Source organism: Ascidiella aspersa, chromosome 1, assembly GCF_963924565.1.
Source record: "Ascidiella aspersa chromosome 1, kaAscAspe10.2, whole genome shotgun sequence".
NCBI lineage: Eukaryota > Metazoa > Chordata > Ascidiacea > Phlebobranchia > Ascidiidae > Ascidiella > Ascidiella aspersa.
Genome location: NC_139447.1, coordinates 21,264,406 through 21,286,262, shown reverse-complemented (window position 1 = coordinate 21,286,262; position 21,857 = coordinate 21,264,406). Strand labels below are relative to the sequence as shown.

General features: G+C 37.6%; 3 protein-coding genes across 3 annotated transcripts; 2 read left to right on the top strand and 1 right to left on the bottom strand.

Annotated features, from left to right (window-relative positions):
- The first annotated feature begins 6,058 nt into the window (after positions 1-6,058).
- On the top strand, positions 6,059-8,029 carry LOC146168252 (uncharacterized). The gene is made up of 2 exons (XM_083386240.1): positions 6,059-7,220; positions 7,287-8,029. Exons 1-2 carry the CDS (start codon positions 6,059-6,061, stop codon positions 8,027-8,029), a joined length of 1,905 nt encoding a protein of 634 aa, XP_083242366.1.
- Positions 8,030-8,531: 502 nt separating this feature from the next.
- On the top strand, positions 8,532-9,773 carry LOC146168251 (uncharacterized). The gene has a single exon (XM_083386239.1). The coding sequence runs from the start codon at positions 8,532-8,534 to the stop codon at positions 9,771-9,773; it is 1,242 nt and encodes a 413-aa protein (XP_083242365.1).
- A 4,856-nt stretch (positions 9,774-14,629) lies between these two features.
- Positions 14,630-20,973, bottom strand: LOC146168250 (co-chaperone protein daf-41-like). Its single transcript, XM_083389600.1, has 6 exons — positions 20,845-20,973; positions 18,056-18,236; positions 17,756-17,848; positions 17,108-17,203; positions 15,047-15,134; positions 14,630-14,868 (listed from the first exon to the last, which is right to left on the bottom strand). The coding sequence occupies exons 1-6, from the start codon at positions 20,880-20,882 to the stop codon at positions 14,813-14,815; spliced, it is 552 nt and encodes a 183-aa protein (XP_083245726.1). The 5' UTR covers positions 20,883-20,973; the 3' UTR covers positions 14,630-14,812.
- Positions 20,974-21,857: the final 884 nt, after the last annotated feature.

The following is a 21,857-nucleotide window of genomic DNA, read 5'->3' as shown; positions in this document are numbered from 1 at the left end:
CGTAGAGTGGTATGTAGGTGCTTTGTAAAAGTTTATGAGGCTGCACCCCCAGGGGCCTTTGCTTGGGGGGTAAAAACCTGAAATATTGCGTTTTAGCACTTTGTAGCTAACGACTGCCATCTAGCAGCAGAAAAACTTTCATACAGAATTCGTTCATATTCGCTTGCTTTGTCCAGCTTGTGAAGTGACCAAGAGACTTACCGCCTGCTGGGCTTTATTGTCCCGCGCGTGAGACTTTCATTGTGCGAAGTGGCACGTCTTAAACTGGGCTCGTGCGACTTGCATTTTAAAACGAGGCTTCTCTTTAGTAAAATTACTTAATGCTGTTAAGAAACAACTTATTTTACCGCCGCAAATTTAAATGCGAAATCTGGTGGCAACTCTAATCCAACATATCAACACCAGGCCTACACAACTTAAAATTGTGTGTTGATATGTTGGATTGGAGTAACATACTATACAGGTGCAAATAGCAAATATTCTCCAAATACGATTTTTTTAATATTCTCCAAATCGTATTTCATCGTATTGTCGCGGTAATACACAAAGAGGTAAGGCCGTGAATTAAGTTTCACCCACCGTACAATTAACGGAGGGAAGTTTTGCGAGTAGAGATGTTCAAAGCAGAATATCGGGGAATCATTTGTAATGCTTGCTTTCAATGCGGCGTTAGTTTTTTTCGGGCGACCAATTACTTCGCGATAATCTTCGCCTAATAATTAAGTGTCAATAGGGTGTATTTACCGCCAGCAAGTTTAAATGCGAAATCTTAAGGCAGTCTAAGCCTCTCTGTTAGCACCTGTTGTGCATCTTGCTCCAACCAGCATACCAACATCAGGCCTCAACATCTAGCAAAACTTTCGATTTAATAGTTTGCGTATTGAGAACATAATAGTGTTTTTCATATTGTTTGTAACTACAGATTTAAAGCCTGTTTTAACAGTGATTGCTCAGCCCAAGGCATGGTAAAAAATTACCGAGTAAAAGTTTGCAAAAGTATAGCAAACCATAGGCGTTAAACCATTTTTAGTCTTTAAGAGAATAATAATATTTGCTTTTCAAACACGTAAGCTGGCCAAAATGCAATAAAATGGCCATACACATTATCTACGTAAATTCTATTTATCAAATATATGTTTCGATCATTCCCCAAATTCTACGCCATATTTGAACCCCTTTCGCATCAAAGGCATAAGTTAAGTGGGGAAGTTTTCGGCCCATATCTGTTTTTGCTTGCAGAAACAAGTTAAGGAAAATAAAAAACAAAATATATAATATAAAGTACACAATACAAAATATTAAAAAAAAAAAAAAAAAAAAAAATAAAATAAAATAAAGTAAAAATTGAAAATAAACACTAAGCCCTGAAAATATACCCCCTGACAAAATATACAACAACCGCACCCCCGTCTAGTTTAGTGACTGTTTTGCATAAGGAATTTTTACCAGAAACTTTGGAAAGGTGATATATTTTGATATGGTATTGTGGAATTTATATAATTGACATGAAATGCATTTTTAACACATTAGGAAAAATGAATTTTTTTTTATACAAACCTTGTTAATTTCAAAGGTATACACAAGAAAACTTGTTGGCTTCTGATAACTACCGCCGGTACAGTGAAGACGTTACAGCGTTTTTACACAATCGGCCACGTAAATTTGTGCTGCATTGCATGGACCGATTACAATCTTCATGGTCCATTGACAAGCTTGCCATAACCCGGGATGAATATTTCTTTCATGTAAAAAGTGCAAAAGGAAAGGCAGTGTATAAAGTTTTTCTTGGTACATCAGACGCCTTTCTTTCTTGTAGCTGTCCGGATTATAGAAGGAATTTTTTGCCATGCAAACATATGTTTGCTGTTTTTAATAGCTGCAAAGACATATCTTGGAACAATTTACCCAAGTGGTACAGGGATTCAGCTCTCTTTACCCTGGATTATGATGTTGTTTCCAAGCTAGTTCCACCCAGAGAACCATTAGATAGAAAAGCTGAATTACCGGACTCCGGTGATGTCATAGATCCTAACATCAAACCATGTCTGTCTGCAACTAGTGCAGGTGTTTATGAATCAAGCACACCAGTTCCGGAGAAGTTGAATTTGAAAAATATTGCAAATATTCTAACAGATATTCGCAATGTGTCTTTCGATGTTACTTCCAATGAAGCCCTAATACAGGCAGAGATAGATCTTCAGCAGGTTCTATCTAATTTATCGGCTTCATGTAAATATGATTATGGACTCAGGGTAACCAAGCAAGGTAGTGCAAAAAAACGGAAATATCCTGATGCCACTTCATTTGATAATCTTCCACAAAAACAGCCCAACTTGAATCCATATACTCATCGGCATGGTAGCTATGCCAATTCCATGAAGCCCCTTTACAATGTAACATCTCTGCAGCCAAACATCAAACAAAGTCCGTTACAAGTACAACAGAGGCAGTCCAATCATGCTGATGTTAATACGTTATGCGAACAACAGTCATTCTCCCCAACAGTATCATCTCTAACAAAGTTTAATTTGACACTTGACGAAACTCTACTTAGGAATCGGCCTCATTGTGTGTCTTTGACGCAGCTAAAATCACTTGAAGCGAATCTTAGTAGCTCTGAGCGCTGTATTTTGCTTTCAAGTGATCCAATGTTCACAGTAGGGTGGATTTATGATGAGGTTATCAATAGTTTTATGTGGTTGCTTGAGCAGCAACATTCTGATGTAATTTATGCCTCGTCATCAGTTGCACAACTAATGGAGTCACAGGGCTCTTTGGGTCGATTGTGGTGCAACACTTCTTCAATAGATAAAACATTCATCTTCATTCCCTGGAATCCTTCCAACATTCACAGGGTACTTCTGGTCGTTGATGTTAAAAAAAAATTCCTTATATACTTGGATCCTATGCAAGATATTAATGTTGATACTTGCCCCAACGTAAATAGGGCAAGAGTCTTTCTTGATAAATTGCTGTTTTCCAAGTTTAACCCCACATTTATGAAGTCAAGTCCTACAGAAGATGTTTCCAATCTGATCACAGCAGCTGTGGTGTTTTTATATGCATGTATGCAAAATGGCTTGCAGCTGGTCAAATTTAAACATTTTACTTTACTAAGGAAATATACTTACTTTTATTTTTTTATTTCCCGGCAGGTAATTGCGCTTGAAAAAAAGGTTTGCGTGGATAGCAAAGTAAAATTTTAATGTTTCCAACTAAAACTATTATGTTTAGGAACTTATTGATGCCTGTTTACGCGTAAAATTTAGGTAGAGTTCGCAAATTTACGAAGAATTTTATTTTTAAACCGTTTGTTAGCGATAGTGATTGAGGCCAAAGCCTAATGACTTCTTACAATGTGTTTACCCACGCAATACTTTCGCTTATTGCAGTAGTTAACAGTAAGCATTTTTTTTTCAATGGGGATTTTTTTCCCGTTTGACGCAGTTTAACACCGGGGTTACGTATTTGCTTAAACATGACGCTATCAAGCAAGTCTAAGCAATTGCTGCTGCAACCTAAAGTTTTACGTTTGAGAGTTATTCTTAGTTGACAAACGTCACAGGTTTTCGTTACTTAAAAGATGTATTGCATGCTTAGCCAAGTGTTGTGCGCTATAGTTTACCGACTTTACATCACATGATTTGAAATTTCTATTTAGTGACACTCAGTTCTAACGTTTAGGCATAAGCAAATTTTGTACATAGAAATTTTGACGCAGAAGTAGACGCTACATTCGAAGTTTTCGAAACGTTTTTTGTAAACGTTTTGCACCGAAGATTTTGAAACGTTTTTTGTAAACGTTTTGAACTGAAGAACAGGCCATATTGCCCACAATGCCCGGAAGTGAGAGTGGACATTCCTATAGATCTTCTCCTGTGAACAGGAGAACAGTTCAGCTACATAAACATGCTGCACCCTCAATGCAGGAACTTAAGCATGATAAAGATCTGCTGAATGACTGGTACAGAACTGCCGAAAATGCAATGATGTATAAAGATGCATCATTGGTAAAATCAGTTACTAAACGAATAGAAGAAGTCTCAGTGCGTCTAATAAATAATTATTCAAAGTTTTTGGACTGGTTACCACCTGGTGAAAAGCATGATGATTTCCAGCAGCAATTATGTTGAGTCATTCATGGCAAAATGGAAATGGAAAATAGAATTAAGCAGTTTGAACAAAAGCTGATAGATAACATTGGACATGACCTTACTTCGAGTTCCTTGACATTTCTAACATCTCCTGTTGCTCAACGAACAATTTCAGCTGTAAAGCATAATTTACCTGTTGCTAGTGAAAGCTCACACTCTTTGAAGTCTACACATCATTCTGGAAGTGTTGCAAAGACTGTGTCAAGTACCTCATCCAGTACAAAGAGACTTGAAGCTAAAGTTAGACTTGAGAAGGCACGGGTAAGAACATCTCATGTTGAAAAGGAACAGAAACTTGAAACTGAAAAGCTGAAACTTGAAGCAGAACTTAAAGCCCAAAGCCAGAAACTTGAAGCTGAAAGTCGAAAACTTGCAGCACGAAGGGAACTTGAAGAAGCAGAAGCCGAAGTTAAAGTGTGGGAGACAGCGTCAAGGCTGTCTGTAGAAGATCATGATGAAGCACATGTTAATACCTGTGATCCTCTCGTTCCAAAATCACCTAATGAAATCGTTTCTGAAGATGATGTCCGTTCTCCATTTAAACTGGTTCTGCCTCAGTCTACCGTTACACAGGAGCACAAACATGATTATGATCCCCCAGCTAAGGAGGAAGTGACACAAAGGGAAAGTAATGCTGTAGTTCGTGGAATTATGACTGCAGTTGGAGAAGCAATGTACACCCCCAAAACGGATGCTGTAAAGTTTAATGGAGAACCAATGGAATATTGGCCATTCATCAGAAGTTTTGAAACAATGATAAAGAAGAAGGCACCATCTGACCAGGTGAAATTAAATTATCTGTTGGGCCATTGTAAAGGAAAAGCATATTCTCTTATAGAGCATTGTACAGTTTTACCCCCAAGTGATGTATACAATGAGGCTCGATCCATATTATATGATAATTTTGGTAAACCTTATATTGTTTCGAGGTCGTTTGTTCGCCAACTTACCAGCGGACCTAACCTTAAACCTGATGATTCAGATGGCTTGCAGCATTTTGCTACTTCATTGCGAAAATTCCTTTTAATTTTAAAAGGTTTAGGAAATTTCAGTGACCTAAATACTACTGATCGCCTAGTAGAGTTAGTACTCAAACTACCCTACAGTTCACAGAATCTGTGGAAGCGACGTGTGGCTACCATTCTCAGGGAGTCTGGTAAAGAAGCAAATTTCCAGCATCTGGTGGAATTTGTTGAAGAAGAATCCGAGGTTGCCAATACTGTTTTTGAAAAGCTGTTGGTTCCTCGCAAAAGAGAAGAAAAGAAGCAGACAGAAAGACAAACGAAAAAGAGCTCTGTTCACACCGTTGTGACAAAGGTGAACAGAGCGCCAACCCAGCCCGTTTTTGTTAGGCCAGTACCAAGATGCTTGTTTTGCAGTCAAGGACATTTATTTGTGAATTGTCCATGTTTAAAGGCAAATACAGTTGCGGAAAGAGCCGGCTGGCTACGTGAAAAGAATCTGTGCTTTAATTGTTTACAGAGTGGGCACATTGCAAGACTCTGTAGACAAACTGTTACATGTACTGTTCAAAGCTGTGGAAGAAGGCATCATGCACTGCTGCATTTGCCTCCGAAAAGCATTCCTGTCTCAAGAAGTCCTGAAGCAAGAGAAAGGCACCCACCTGAAAATGATGTGCCTTCGACATCCAAAGTGAGTTGTAACAGAGTAAAGGACGGACACAGCGCCTATATGAGTGTTGTCCCTGTCAGGTTTCTCGCCAATGGCAAGGAAGTGGAGTCCTATGCTTTCCTTGATATTGGTTCAGATTCAACGTTTTGCCATACCAAACTGATAGAGACGCTTGGCTTATCTGGAAAACAAAAAAACGAGTACAAATGGATACACTTGGCAGAAGACCAAAGATACTAAAAGGAATTGGAGTTGATTTACAAGTTGTGTCCATGGATGGAAAGGAAGTCATTGATATAGAAGACGCAATGTCAGTGGACCATATTCCAGTTTGTCCATACACCTATCCTACTGAAGAGCAATTGCAGCATTTACCTCATTTAAAGGGACTGGATATGCCAAGAGTTGATAGCCAGGAAATAATGTTGTTAATTGGCACCGATACGCCATATGCTCACCGAACCTTAGAAATTAGAACTGGAAGAAAGAAGGAGCCATTTGCAGCTCGAACACCTCTAGGTTGGTCTCTGATCGGTCCTTCTCCAGACAAGGGATACATTAAAGCAAACCGAATTCAGACAGTGGAGCTTGATCACCAAATACAAAGATCGTGGTATCAAGATTTTCAAAAGGAACCTGGAGAACTAGAAATCCCAACTTCCAAGGAGGACAGAGAAGTTTTAAAGTTGATGAAGAAAGAAGTCCAGCATGTCAATGGACACTACTACCTTCCTCTACCATGGAGGCCAGGCATGAAGGAACTAGAGAGCAATTTTATTATGGCAGAAAGAAGACTGCAGTATTTAAAGAAGCGCCTGCAAAGAGACGAAGCGCTTCGCAATAACTATGTGGATAAAATCCAAGAGTACATTGAAAAGGGCTATGCCCGCGAAGTGCCGTCCCACGAGCCTGTCACAGGACAGGAGTGGTATCTTCCTCACCACCCAGTTTACCATCCACAGAAGCCGGGCAAAGTCAGAATTGTATTTGACTGCGCGGCGAAGTACAAGGGCCTGTCTTCAAACGATGCCCTCATGCAAGGCCCTGATCTCGTTAATAGTTTGATCAGTGTTTTGACCCGATTCCGCCAAAATCCGATTGCGATTGTCGGTGATGTGGAAGCGATGTTCCACCAAGTTCGAGTCAAAGAGAGCGATGCCAATTCGCTTAGGTTTTTATGGTGGCCAGAAGGCAACATGGAAAGAAGACCCACTGTTCACCAAATGTTAGTTCATATTTTCGGAGCCACATCGTCTCCATGCTGTGCCACATTTTGCATGAAGCACACAGCCGACATGTTCGGACACGAGTTCGACAAGCATGTGTCAGACATAGTGAAAAACAATTTCTACGTAGATGATTGTTTAGCATCTGCTTCCACAGAAAAGGAAGCCATAAGCACTATATCCCAACTGAGTCAGTTGTTACAAAAAGGTGGGTTCCATCTAACAAAGTGGATTTCAAACAGTTAAGCAGTTTTGGATGCCATACCTGAAACAGAAAGGGCAAAGTCAATGAAGGAAATATTTCCACAGGAGGGAATTCAAGAGCGTGTGCTTGGTGTGTTCTGGGATGTTTTTCGAGACACATTTGGATTTCGTACAAAGGAAACTAAAGAGGAAACTACGCTTACCAGAAGGAAAATGCTATCAGTCATCAATTCGCTGTATGACCCACTTGGTTTTGCAGCACCTGTTATTCTTGTCGCCAAGAAAATCCAGCAAGAGGTCATTCAGATGAAACTAGGCTGGGATGATGCAATCCCAACGCCTCTCTTAGTGAAGTGGAAGGAATGGTGTTGTCAACTTCCAGAGCTAAAACACCTGGCATTGCCAAGGTGCTTTACTCCACCCAATTTCGGTAAAGTGATAAACCGTCAAATACATTACTTCTGCGACGCATCTGTTAACGGCTATGGTTTTGTTGCTTATCTTCGTCAAGAAAATGATGCTCATGATGTTTATTGTTCATTTCTGTGTGGAAAAGCCAAGGTCACGCCACCAAAGAGTGAAAGCATTCCAAGGTTGGAACTTGTTGCAGCTGTTCTTGCAATCAAGGCTGACAAGTGGTTAAGAAACAATTTGGATGTCTTCTCTGAGTGTGAATCTGTTTTCTGGAGAGACTCAAACGCTGTTTTATTCAGCATTCGCAATGAGCGAAAGCGATTCAACTTTTGTGGCAAATCGATTGTCAAAAATTCACCAGCAAACTACTCCATTTCAGTGGAGGCACGTGAGGACTAAGCTAAACCCTGCTGATGAAGCATCGCGTGGGGTCACCGTGAAGAGGTTGCTAGGATCCAGTACATGGCTAAAAGGTCCAACATATTTATGGAAAAGCAAAGAGTTTTGGCCATGCACTTCTAGCTCAGAAGAAAAGATACCGGATGAATTCAAGCCCATAGAAGCAAAAACGTCAAGGCAACCTGCTGCGGTTCTGTAACGCCATTGGAAACCTTTGTTCAAAGATATTCATCTCTGAATCGCCTAAAAAGGGCAGTAGCGTGGCTGTATTCGCTACAAACGTTTCCTACGTTTCAAGATAGGAGGAGTTTCACAAGGAAGACTTACAGTTCAAGAGATTAATGAAGCAGAGTTGGAAATTGTGAAGTTTGTTCAACGCTCAGCTTTTCCAGCTGCATTCAAGGCACTATCAGAGTCAAATTCAAACGCTGATAGGCAGACTCGTCGTTGTCTTAAGAAGTGCGACCAAACGAAGTGTTTAAATAAACTGAATCCCCTACTAATGAATGGTGTCATAAGACTTGGAGGAAGATTGGACAATGCACCTATACCATTTGAGTCCAAGCATCCGATTATTCTGCCCAGCTACCATCACCTTACGAAGCTGATAATAACCTATTATCACAAAGAAGCAGGTCATTCCGGAACTGCGCACACCTGGACGTTAATTCGCCAAAAGTATTGGATTATTAAAGGCGGTGCCGCAGTTCGGAGCACTCTGGCCCATTGCATACTATGTCGCAAGAGCAATGCGCCACGCGGCCAGCAACTGATGGCAGATCTACCCGTGGCTCGTTTGAAGAACAGCGAACCACCGTTTGCGCACACTGGAATTGATTATTTTGGCCCGTTTATTGTAAAACGTGGCCGCAGCGATGTGAAAAGATACGGCTGCATTTTCACTTGTATGACTATGCGCGCAGTGCACATTGAAATCGCTGAGGATTTATCAACTGACGCATTTATTAATGCCTTACGAAGATTCATTGCAAGACGAGGAAAGCCAATTGAGATATACAGCGACAATGGAACCAATTTCGTTGGCGCTGAACGTGTTTTGCGCGAACTACTGGAACGAATAGATGAAAAGGGGCTGGAAACGCACCTTCAGCAACAAGGAATCAAGTGGTCGTTTAATCCGCCTGCAGCCAGCCATATGGGCGGAATATGGGAAAGGATGATCCGTTCAATTAAAAAGATTTTGAGCGGAATGTTGCATAAAGCACCTAGCATCAGCGAGGACACTCTTCACACGCTGATGATAGAAGTTGAGAATATCCTCAACTCGCGACCACTGACACCTGTCACGTTTACCCCCAGCAACGTAGAACCGCTGACACCAAATCACATTCTACTGCAAAGGCCCAGTCCTGTAATGTCACCTGGGCAGTTTGATGAAAAGGATAACTACAATCGACGTCGCTGGCGACAAGTTCAGTTTCTAGCAGACGAATTTTGGAGGAGGTGGACGAAAGAGTACCTGCCCACCATCGCTCTCCGACAGAAGTGGCCTGACAAAAGAAGAAACCTCGAAGAAGGAGATATCGTTCTCATCGTAAACGAATCCATGCCCCGCCGTGGCTGGGACATGGGTCGTGTGATCAAAACCTATCCGGACAAACATGGAGTTGTCCGACATGTGGATCTAAAAACGCAATCGAATGTCGTAAAGCGATCGATTGCAAAATTATGCCTCATCGTAGAGGCGCGCACCGGCGTGCATCCGACACGCTTCGACAACTAGTCGTCGATTACTAGATCGGAGTGTGGTGCACAAAAGAAGGATGATATGGAAACGAACGCTCTGCTGGTTCACGCTTGCTCAAATACAGGCGTGAATATCGCGATTGCGAATGTACATACAGAGAGGCTTCGGTCTTTCGACCTTACGTTGATTTGCGCCGTTTTTTCGATGTCAATTGAAATGTACTGTGTCGTACATTTAGGGGGGAGAATGTTACATCGCAAATCTACATTTTTGTAAACTGTTCCCCTTTCCGTGTAATTTAAATGGTTAAAAACACCGCCTCATGCGGTCACGATGTCGCCTCGTTTTTTGTTGGAAACGTAGCCGTTTTGTTTGCTGAGTTTTTAAGCTGCTAATGTTTTATTGTTAATGCCTTTGCAGAAGTAATTTGAAACCTAAATTTGACCTAACTGTGTGAAGTTACATTTTCTGTGTATTTGAACGCAAGCTGATATTTTGGTAAGTGTTGTGTTGACTGTTGTAAGTGTACAAGTAAACATAACTCAGTGTGAAGTAATTGTAAGATTTGACATTATTGTTCACTGTTACGGCAATTGTTTTCATTGTGCCAACAATAACTAACCTAAATATCATGTTATTATTACAGTTTGGCTTCGTACCGACACATATTTAATTGAAGACCCAGGCACAAACGTTTCGGTGAGATTTGTGCTATTTGTTGTTTTGTGTTGAAATATGTATATATAATTTGCCTACTCGTTGATTTTAGAAAACCGCTCACTCGCCTACATAATTGCTCGTCCTGCCATTTCAAGCCTTTAAAGCGTGTCAATAATAAAGGTTTGGTTAGATGCTTTTGTGGAGTCTTTGGGGGAGAAAACTGTGTAGGAGGGCGCGTTTTTGAATCGTCAAACCTGAAGTACCCGTTTGGGCGTCTGCGTAGGCCTGGACGCAGAAGTAGACGCTACAGGTACTTTCGTTGACCATGCAAATGATATGCATACTGAAGTTTAATTTTTTTTTTAGCATAAATATACATCCATTTATTCATCATATTTTATGAACTAGATTATTGATAAGCACTGTAAAACATAGTTTGTGCATACAAACGATCACTTGGATCACGAAACTATACAGCCTATTCGAGTCAAACATCGTCAACAGCGATGGGGCCGGTTCAGAAAAAGTATATGTCGTAGAGAAAGCAAGTAAAATGCACAACATTCCTTCGGGAACGTTGAGCAACAAACACACTGGTACTACCGGCCATCTAACAGTTTTTAGCGAAGTGGAAGAAGATGCTTTCGCTAAACACATCCAAATCGTTGGAAAATAGGGTTTTGGACATGAGAATTATAGAGGGTCAAATTTCCCTTGAAAGGTGATAGAAGGTGCCAAGGTTTCTACCTTAGCAAAGTATGGTAAAGGTTGGCGATGGCCATACTGTGTCGACGAGGTTGACTATGAGTGGGATAAAGAAGCACAACATAGTAGATACCAGCATTAACAAACGCGGATTTTTCGGGCTTCATGATCCTAAAAATGAGTGGGGCCCTAAATATTGTGTTTGCATAGGCAATTGTTTTAGCTGTTCGTTGTTCTTTTAGATGTATTGTTATTGAACTTTTGTAAAATAAAAAGATTTATTTTTCTATCCACGCGGTGTCTTTTTGTGTGTGTGTGGGGGGGGGGGGGAGATTTGATATTTTAGAAAGTGCGGCCCTTCTTACTTAAAAGTACCCTTTTATGGCAATTATTTCACTAAACCTGCCAAGTTTTTTTACTAATAATGCTATGTGAAGTGTTAACTTTGAACAGAGCTTGTCAATTAAGCCCTAAAGTGCTTGTAATATGTAGTGTTGAAAGTTAGAATACCCCCCACCTAACTTTGAACACATAGAAATTTGGCGGAAAATACCCCAAAATTAGATATTTTAAACAAGAAAAAAATACCATTTAAAACATCTATACACAGCCATATATCCCTGAGCTAGCTTATGCACAGCGTATTTGACAAACAATAGTAACACATTATTAAAATAAAAATCTAGGAATCATCTCGGCGAAAGTAGTGACAAAACATTAGTCGAATACAAAAAAAACATGTCGGAGTCCAAAAAAAGCCTGGCAATGACTAACTAAGTTAGTTTAATTTAAAACTACTGATTTGTTAAATAATTAGAAAGTAGGTGCACTTAGGCCTATTCAACTATTCTCTTCTTACATTTTGAGTTTAATGCTGTGGTATGTTGAAGGGTAGATTAAACTTCACGTTACGACTTAAACATCCTATTTTACGAGGTAAATAAAAAAAACTGCAGATGCAAAAACGTCAAAAGTGACCTACTGGTCCCACAGCTCCCCTACAATAAGTCTATGACACTTAATTACATTTATTACATGTTTTATATTATGTTTGTGTTATTTTGCAGTAGCCTAAATAGTTTCAATTTTTCATGTATGTATTTTTACTACTTTTTGTAGCCTCGTTTGCAAAATTAGGCCCTTCCCTGGTAAATAGCCTTAGGCCCACATTACCCTTAATCCGGCCCTGGTCACTAATGCGCTGAACCCGGACGCTTGTTCCGTCCTTGTATGGATATCTTCAAAAAAAAAACACAATCAAAAACAGGTATGGCGTCCGGTCAAAGCTTGTTTTGCGGTCAAAGCCTGATCTGCGTCCTGTCAAAACATGTTTTGCGTCCTACCAAAACATGTTTTGCGTCCAGTCGAAGCAAGTTTTGCGTCCTGCTAAAACAGGATTTCGGTTGTTTGGGCATGGCAAAAACAAGTTGAATTCGTCCTATATATTTGAGTGCATGTCTGTTCTGTATCCCAGTTTTTGATTCGTGGTTATTGCAGTTACATATTATGGTTTGATAATAATATTGTAAGTAGATTTGTGTAATGCCAATAGTAATGCTAACTCTTGTTTTGTCGTAGTTATTATAGCGCTCATCTTTTATACATAACCCAAAGGACAGAATATAAATTATAATTACCCGAATAGAACTCACCAGCGACTTTAAGTTTTGTACTTATTAAACGAATATAAGATATTACCATAGGTGACGAAACATAACTAAAAAGTCGCTACACTCACAGCAGGGCATAAGTCTCATTTTGGCCTGGTACTTAATTGGGACAGTGAGCCATTGTTTCCTCCAAAGGCACCAAAAATAAGACGGTGTCATCGCAGCATGCGTTGGTAACCCTGTATTCTTGTTTGCATTTGCAGCAGTAAAAATGTCGGCATTGGGGATCCAGAAGACTGTCCGTGTGACAATTTGGGCAATCCAGTGAGACGGTAACTTCGCTCATGCTTCTCGATTTACTGTCAGGGAGAAAAGGTGAACTGTTGCGGAGACGATTTCGTGATGTTTTTAATTGTAAGCTCTACGTTGTTTTGGTTATCAACGGGGATTGCATCAACCCCGGGCAGAGAGTCGTTTTTATTCTCAAGCGTTTGTGCTGCAGTTTTGTCACCCGCTTTTGAGCGCAGAGGCGTTGATGAACTGGTAATCTTGGCTGGCGCAATTATCGGCAGTTGAGCTGCTGATTGGTTTGCCTTACTGTGAAGCTGTGGGTAATTTGCTTGCCGCTTGGCGCAATCTCCAGTTTCGCCACAATACTTGCAGGTAATCTTTTGTCTGTGGTAGGTAACATAAAACTCACAACCGTTCATTCGTATATAACTTGGTATTGGTTTTTTTCTAAATCCGCTTTGTTCATTGTTGCAATCCTCATTCCCGTTAACAAACCTTCTGTCGTTTCTATGTGTCATATTTTTGACTTCTCCAAATTGTTCTTAAATTCGGCTTTAAATAGCTTCATTTGGGAGTGGAATTGGTAGGCCTACCCAACCAATTCCCACATTACTCACTTCGGACTCGTAAAGACGGACATTCCTAATGTATGACACATTCAGTAGTCTTCTATGCAGGTCAAGCACATTTTCCCTGGACGTACACGTCACGTCTACAAGAGTCCCTTTCTTATCCGCAATTCCTATTATTTTTTAGGTCTTCTCTTTTAAGCTGATTAACTTCTCTTAAACTTAAACAGTTCGGCCTTCTCGCTGCACTTTCGCCTGCCGCTTGTGCATAACTAACTTTTTCGCTCATTTTGCTCCGTGCTCTAGGAGCACCAGTCTCGAATGTGACCCCTTTGTTAAGTTATTAGAGAATGCTGTGCTGCTCACGACGCCTTTGGGATAAATCCTTTAAAAATAATGGAAAACACATCAACCCCTGTGAGCAAGCAATACGACTGCTACGCTAACAGTTTATTTTAAGAAAAGTTTTCAGCGGTAATGTAAACACATTCATTTTTTATTATTTACCGTAATTATAGCTTTGATATAATCTTTTTAACGGTATGCGAATCCAGAAAGTTGAGGGGAATCAATATTTTGGACTAATTGACGTGAGCTGGGGCACGATGAGCTGCGGAACTGGGTTACAATTCTTGAATAATCTCGTGGACCAAACGCTCCGCAAGCCACAGATAATGATGTCTCCTTAGTTCGAATTCGACATCATACCCTCAACATTACTCAATATATTTAATACAACAAAAATAATGATTTTACCAACTCCTCAACAGCGGACATGGAATTATATGTTTGTAACTTAAAACAAATTTATTTTGACACACCTACGGTACAATTATAGATATTATTTTAATTATTAAAATTGTGGTTTTTATTTCACTTTAGAAACGTCGATGGTAACGTTTTTTGACGCATTTTTCCAAAAAGTTATACAAGTGGGCCATTATTTATAAAAGGTTGCGAACCACTGCTCCAGAGACTATATTACTGCGCACGGCGCATTCTGATGTTATATCCCTTGAGAAAAAATGTGTAAAAAAACATATAAGGCAACAAAGAACTTCATAGAATACGGTTTATTACAACGTATTGATATTCACGGTAAATCATAAAACATTAAACCATAGCAATCTCGCTGACTAACGTTTAGAGTTAAGTCTTCGGACACAAATATACAAGCCAAGTACTTGCATAACAGTTCATTCAGCAGCAGCTTAAAAGCTTAAAGATTTGCTTCGCTGTGTCATGCCGTTTCACCATTCTCTTTGGCAGCCTCATTTTCTTCCAAATCAGGAATATCTGGACAATATTGCAAACTAAAATTAAAAAAAAAAGTCTTGCTAGTTCAAATAAAAAATATTTTTCACTTGTTTAAATTTATAAAATCAAAGTGGATGTCAAATATACTAATTTAACTGTTTATTTTTTGGAAGGTAGATACTGTATAACAAATTACAATATTATTTTAAATATTAACCTTCATCATCACTGTCAATTTCCACATCATCAATGTCCTCATTTAAATCTCCCATGTCTGGCATTCCTCCGCCCATTTGTGCCATCATCTAATTTAAATAAACACATTGCCATCTACTACTTAATTACTGAATTACTAAACAAATTAAAAAAGTAATATGCTGTGATGCAAGAATGACATGTTTAACCACAAGTAGGTATGTCTGACATTAATGGATGGGTTCCGATACCCCATATTATGTGGTGATGTCGCACTTGGAACTCTAATTAAAAATGCATTGTTTTAACCATAAAGGTGTACTTACTGCCAACGGAAATTTTATTATAAAAGTACTGTTCTTTTTTAATTTTTGTTTTTAGTGTTACTGTTATACGCAACGCCCACAACCTGGGCCAACAAGTTGTTTCTGTTGTCAAAGTATTGCGTCAGACATTTTGAATTTTTGGCACTGTAGGAGTGTAGGTTCCTACAGTGCCAAAAATTCAAAATGTCTGACGCAATTTGTATACTTCTCCAGGACAAAGCATTAACATATAAACCACAAACCACAGAACAATCTGCACATTAGGAAATACCATCCCAGGATATGTAATAATAACCTAAATTACAGGGAAGAAACATGACCGAAAAAGGAAAGAAGGGATTTCAAAGTAAGATTATGACAACCTTTAATGTCAAAAATCTATTTACTAATATTCCAGTCGACTTGGTTAATGGTTATTGGACTAATTCTTGGACAAACCTTCACAGATGGCTGGACTGAGATTCCGGGACTGATCAAACGACGGTTAAAAAGCTATTCGAATGAACAACCATTTGTAGCACTTTTCAATTTAACGGATTGTACTATAAGCAAATTATATGTATGTATGAACTTTGTGGTAGGGCAATCTCTAAGAAAAGGCTTCACAAAAGATCAAACGAAAGTTCTATGTAGATGTGTCGACAACCTTTTACTTGAATTTTCTTCACAAGGGATTTTTACTATCATAAAATATATCCATCCCCATAGAGCGTTCATCACGGAGTTGCAAACAATCAACAAACTGTCCTATTTAGATGTAAAGTTTTATCCCCTTTAACTACAAATGGAATTTGGCCAAAGGTCTGTTCACCAACATCGTCAGCTCATATAAAATCATACAAACACAGTTTTCCAAATAAAAAATTTTGTTAGGCAGTGTGGATATCAAAGTACATTTATAGGCCGCCTTTAAACCCCCGGGTACTTTTTGTGATTATCGCTTTTATTTTCACTTGAATTTTTACACTGATAATGGCATGAGGTAGTGCTGAAACATTTGTAAACAAAGAAATATCAATTTTATTGAATATTACAGCTTCATTATTTTTATTAAAATGTCCATGTATCTGGAATACAAATTGGTACCGCTACAATTGTAAGCATATATAGTCCATCTAATTCGATGTGGCTCTTACCGCAATGCTCTGTCATCAACCATCCTACTTTGTAGATTAGAGATTTTCAGTTGAACAGTCACCACAATGACTAAAAACTTACTTTGTAGAGACCCCAATCTCTCTACTTAGCTGCAGTTAAGTTGCTGAAGTGCATCATAATGAAAAAGTATGCCTCTAGGCCAGGGTGATCCAAGGTTGACATCATCACGGGCCACAATATTTATTGCCTATTCATTGCGGGATCCAAAACCTATTATTCTAAAATACCTTGGAATTCTACTTTATACATTCTTATTAATGAAGGTGGTAATTTTTTTTATGTACAATACAACTGACCAAGAATGTTTTTAAATAATTTCTGATGATGCTTGAGGGTTGGGAAGAAAGCGTAAAGGGGTTTGACAACATTGGTTAAACACAAAGACTGGTCATTTCTTAGCACATCCTTCTCTTTGAGTTGTAGTGCCATTATTACCTTTTAAAGCTTCTGTACAGTAAGTGGCTTGTACTAACTAAAATGTTAAGAGTAATATTGTAAAGCGTTTCTTTTAAAAGAAATCCTTTGCCCAATTTAAAAATAAGCAAAATTTGTCCTCTGCCAGGTAATTAAGTTTGAAAATGAATGTTATTACCAATTACCTGCGATAAATCTGGCTCATTACCAGCAATTTCTTCCTCATCAGAAGTGTCATCTTCATCCTTCCATTTATTAAAATCAACTTTTAACCAATGCACCTGAAATATATATACATATACACAATTAGGTATGTTTAAAATACAATCACTAGCTAGTAGCTACCCTACAATATCATCCAGGGAGTATTTTAGATATTTTTTGGTGATTAAATTATACATAAAAAAGATTAACTGGAAAATGTTTTGGAGAAATACCAGCTCCTCATCTAGTACAATATATAACAGGGGTTGGCAACCTTTCTTTTCAAGGGTCTCACAAAGTTTTTGGTGGGCTGTAATAAATTTCCACGGTCAACCAATGTGTGACTTTTTAGCATTTTATTATAATAAATTTGAAATTATGCTTTTTCGCATTTACTTGTATTTAAAATAACCATAAAATATGTGGCATTGCCCAGTTTGTAAAAAAGTTGTGAGCAGGATGATTAACATCCGTGGCAGTAGGTTGCAGACCTCGGATATATAATATTGAATCGCCACAGATGCATTTAACTATGCAGTGTTTCCTAATCTTTTTCACTTCTTTTATGAGTTCTTTACAAGTCGATTAAAAATACATTTTATTCACAACTAGGTTTGTCCTTATCAAACCTTGGATTTGTCTTTAAGTAATCTAGGCCAAAATCCAGTTGTTTTCTTCGTAATGTTACACTCTACTGCATATCCTTTTTTAACTGTGTACTCCTAAGAAAATAAAGAAAAAATCTGGTTAATTTATATACAAATAATCAAAACTTAATATTTATAGTTAGTTTTGCCAAATGCAGAAATTTGATTAAAAAAAAAAAAATATTTTTGGTTTTAAATTAAACAAAAGTATTTTGTTATTTAAAAGTTTGTTCATCAAATCATTTTTAAGTTAGATTCTACTTTCCCATGAAATTTAGCTACCTTAGGTTGAACTTCACTGAAAAGCTCCAAATCAGCCACAAACACAATTCCTTTAATGTCCGTGCCATAAAAATGAATTTTGTTGGATTCAACAGAAACAGTGGGATTTTTGCAACCTTCAATTTGAAAAGTCACAATAAGCTTATCATTTCTTTGAGCCCAAATTGTGGGGACCTGTTTTCTAGAAAAAAACAACAACAAATATTTAGTCAGACAGCGGTTTGAGTTGTTTGTTGATTTGACAAAAAGTTATATTCAAATTGTTTTTTTAAATAGAACAAAAAGGCCATGTTAACCGGGCTTTTAAGACACAACTTTTATCATTAAAAAGCTGTTTTACCCTTCATTGTTAAATTACTGTTTTTTATTTTTTTGTTTTTAAATTAATTTAAATACAATAAGGTGACCATCTTACAACTAAAGAATACCTTTTGTTATAGCATTTATAGCAAGTAACATAACGATATTTAAGAAATACCTGCTAACAATAGTACAAAAGTATAAAAAAGAAAGAATTTAACACCAAAACCTAGTTGAAACTCGCACAACAGTCTTTCACAGCAAAGAATGTAATGCAACAGAAAAAACAACTAAAATGATAATATAACCATCTTTAAGCCATTAAAAGTGGACACTTAAGAAACAAGTTAATTAATCAGTTTTTCTGAAGCTCTGTAATACGAACATACAAAGAACAACTATTACAAGCTGGCAGAATCTTGGCAGCCTTCTGGGGAGCATTTTTGGTCTGATGTTCTTTGTTGTTTGGTCGCTCCCCTAAACTTAAATAATGTGTTTGCCTAAAGGCAGTAGTCACTTTTTTGTTGTGGTTCAAGGTTGAAGGCCCACTACGTAAACCACTATGAAAACAGCTTGGCAGATTCAGGATATATGTTTTGAGCTACAGGTATTAATTAAAGTTTTGCCAATTTAAAAAAAATGAAGTCTATTTCGTTTAAGATGCCTAATTGTTTACCTTAGACATGTACCAAATGCATAAAAGATATATTATCTCCACAGCTGCAGTATGGCAGAATGCTGGCGACTTGGCGACTATGTCGGCCGAAGAATCAGCCAAAAAACCAAAGAAAATGGTGCAAAAAAATTTAAGTAAAAAAAAAAATTTGAAAAAACAAATAAAATTTTTTCTTTTTTTTTTTGAAAAATTTTTTTTTTAAGTTTTTTTCCAACATCCAATTTACAAAATACCTTGGTTGTTTCCACTTATATTTAGTCACATATATTTTTGAAACGCGGAAATATGTAATAAGTAATAACATTACACACTACAATTGGCAGAAATTAATTTTGTTGTGTCATTTTGAAAAAAGTTACGGTAGTGTGAAGCACGTTGTTTAGTGAGAAAATGCCAGTGTAAGGCATATGGACTGTTTATTATTTTAAAAAGTACACACTTTTGATCAAACTATTGTTACGTGTTGGCAGTTTTACTTTGAATTGGCAAGTACTTCTATATTGAGTTGATTTCCTGTATGTTGAGTTGAATTCCCCACTCCTGTTAAATGTACAGCACAGGTATAACATTTGCATCAGAATATTAAGGATCTAGCAGGCTATGCTTCTCCACCCAAGGCCTAAAGTATATTTTTGGTTGTTTAATTACACTAATGCAAAAAATGTTCGCGCAGCCTGATTTTGCTAGGTTTCTTTTTTTTTTCAGCAAATCTATCTCAAAGGTAATATGTATACTATGGGGCATGTTGCACTGTGACTGTCACCATTTCTATTAAATTTTATTATAAATATCATTATTTCGAGCAATATAAATTGGAAATTTATCCAAAGAATATTTTTTCGTGCTTTTCAATCTGGTTTTGAGCAGCACGTTTTCACACAGGTTTGCCTGAAAACAGCTATATATAACACTTTTAAAGCAAGAAAAGCAGACATGTACGTACACCCCCAGGCCCCAGGTTGTAGCTTCACATGTCCCTTGTGTACTTGTTAATGACTTAATGTCACAAAAATTTTATGGCAAGGTTCATAGATTCCTCAGGCGAACACATCATTAAAGTTTAGGGACGCAACCAAAAGTCGAAGAATTTTCGCCAAAAATGCTTGTCACCCGAAGGCTGGCAAGATCTGCCAGCCTGATAATATCTAAAATGTGGGAACACTGTTTGCGAATACCATCCTGCCAATTGTTTTTACTAATGATTTAAACAGTCTTTCGGCTTTTCTAGAAGGTTTATCGCACTATTGAATGTGAGTAAAAGCACATTTTACTAATTTTATGGGGTTGTTTAATTTGTTGTTGCGATTATGCAAGCTTGTATCGGTAGCGATTTATGCATTAATTTGTCTTTAATGGTGTCACAGTTTAACAATTGGAGTCTAGTAGGTCTGATAAGAACATCCAATCATTGTTCAGGAAACTCGCCTAAGGCAAAGTGCAAAATCTCAATACTGTATCTTATCAAGTTACACACCATAATAGCTAAGTACAGAAAAATTTTCACCATTGCTGACAAACCAAAACTGCCCACAAGTTGATATCACTACCTTATGATGTCACATATAACATATTTATTATTTAGTCATCAGATTTGAAAAATCAAAATAGAAAATTCTGCATCACTCTTGGGAGTCTTTTTTTTTTTTTTTTTAATATTGCAGAATGTTGAACTAAATTGAACAATTTTTATCACAAAACACTTTCATAAGTAAAGATTAAACGATTCCAATCTTACAAGAATGGCAAGTCTTACAGTTATCTGGCCCTTTATAAAACAAGTTTGGAGATCATTGTAATAAAGCATAGCACTTACTGTTTTATATCACCACAGCTCTTTGCATCTTGAGTCATGTTTCCATTAAATGAAGGATAAATGTAATGATGATATTGTAGTATGGAATGCAGTTTTTAAAACTATATATATAGCAAAATTTCAGCTGATCAAAAATAAAATAAATTATTCAGATACAATAAATCATTTAGGTTCCTCATTTGCGAATAGTACTATCTTAAGAAATAACTATGTGTTTACTTGACACCCTAATAGGATTCTAGTGCCATCTCTTCGGTTTGGAATGCATGGCCAAAATCGCACCAGTGACATCATTTGGCGTGGAATATCGCAAGCCTAGTAAATTTACCAAAAATGATTGTTGTTTTTGGTATATATATTGTCCTATTTTGGTGTAGGATTTAAGCCCAAAAAAATTTTGGCGTGAATCTTTGGCAGCCACAAATTATGGAATGCAGTCAGACTGGACACCATGTAGGACATAACACTAATATTAATTTTTTTTCGTTGATTTCATAGACAAATTACAAAAATACTTTTTACTTTTGTCACATTGAATACAACCCAATGTCTATTTTTTTCAAACTAATGGTTCAAGACTAAATCTGCACACACTTAAAGAAAAGAAAGCAACCACTTAGCATCAGGTATCGGCTGCAATCTGATATTATCGAACATCCCTAATGAGCGGGATGTGAAATTACAACATACAGGTGCACATGTATGCTTAACTCAGTGTAAAACGGTTAAGTTTTTCTAAAAAAAAAAAATATGCAGCTTAAAACCTTGATGCATGTAAAACGGTTAAGTTTTTCTCAAATAAAAAAAAATATTCAGCTTAAAACCTTGATGCATTAGGCCAGTAGTCTCAAACCTATGGGCCGCGACCCCAAGTGGGGTCGCCTAAAATTTTTGTGGGGTTGCCATAACTTATATTTCTTCTGTTTTAGTAAGATTTATGTATTTAATTTTCTTTACAATGTCGTCACTAGGGATGTTCAAAGTAGAATCCCAAGGTATTCTAGAATAATAGG

Bases quoted from the DNA above. Each gene is read 5' to 3' on its own strand.
- LOC146168250 (XM_083389600.1), bottom strand. From the start codon at position 20,882: ATGACTCAAGATGCAAAGAGCTGTGGTGATATAAAACA. The intron at 17,849-18,055 runs GTAGCTAAATTT...TTATTTTCTTAG, and splicing joins TCAGTGAAGTTCAACCTAAG to GAGTACACAGTTAAAAAAGG. The intron at 15,135-17,107 runs GTAATTGGTAAT...TATTTAAATTAG, and splicing joins ATGAGCCAGATTTATCGCAG to ATGATGGCACAAATGGGCGG.
- LOC146168252 (XM_083386240.1), top strand. From the start codon at position 6,059: ATGGATGGAAAGGAAGTCATTGATATAGAAGACGCAATGTCAGTGGAC. The intron at 7,221-7,286 runs GTGGGTTCCATC...TACCTGAAACAG, and splicing joins GAGTCAGTTGTTACAAAAAG to AAAGGGCAAAGTCAATGAAG.
- LOC146168251 (XM_083386239.1), top strand. From the start codon at position 8,532: ATGAATGGTGTCATAAGACTTGGAGGAAGATTGGACAATGCACCTATA.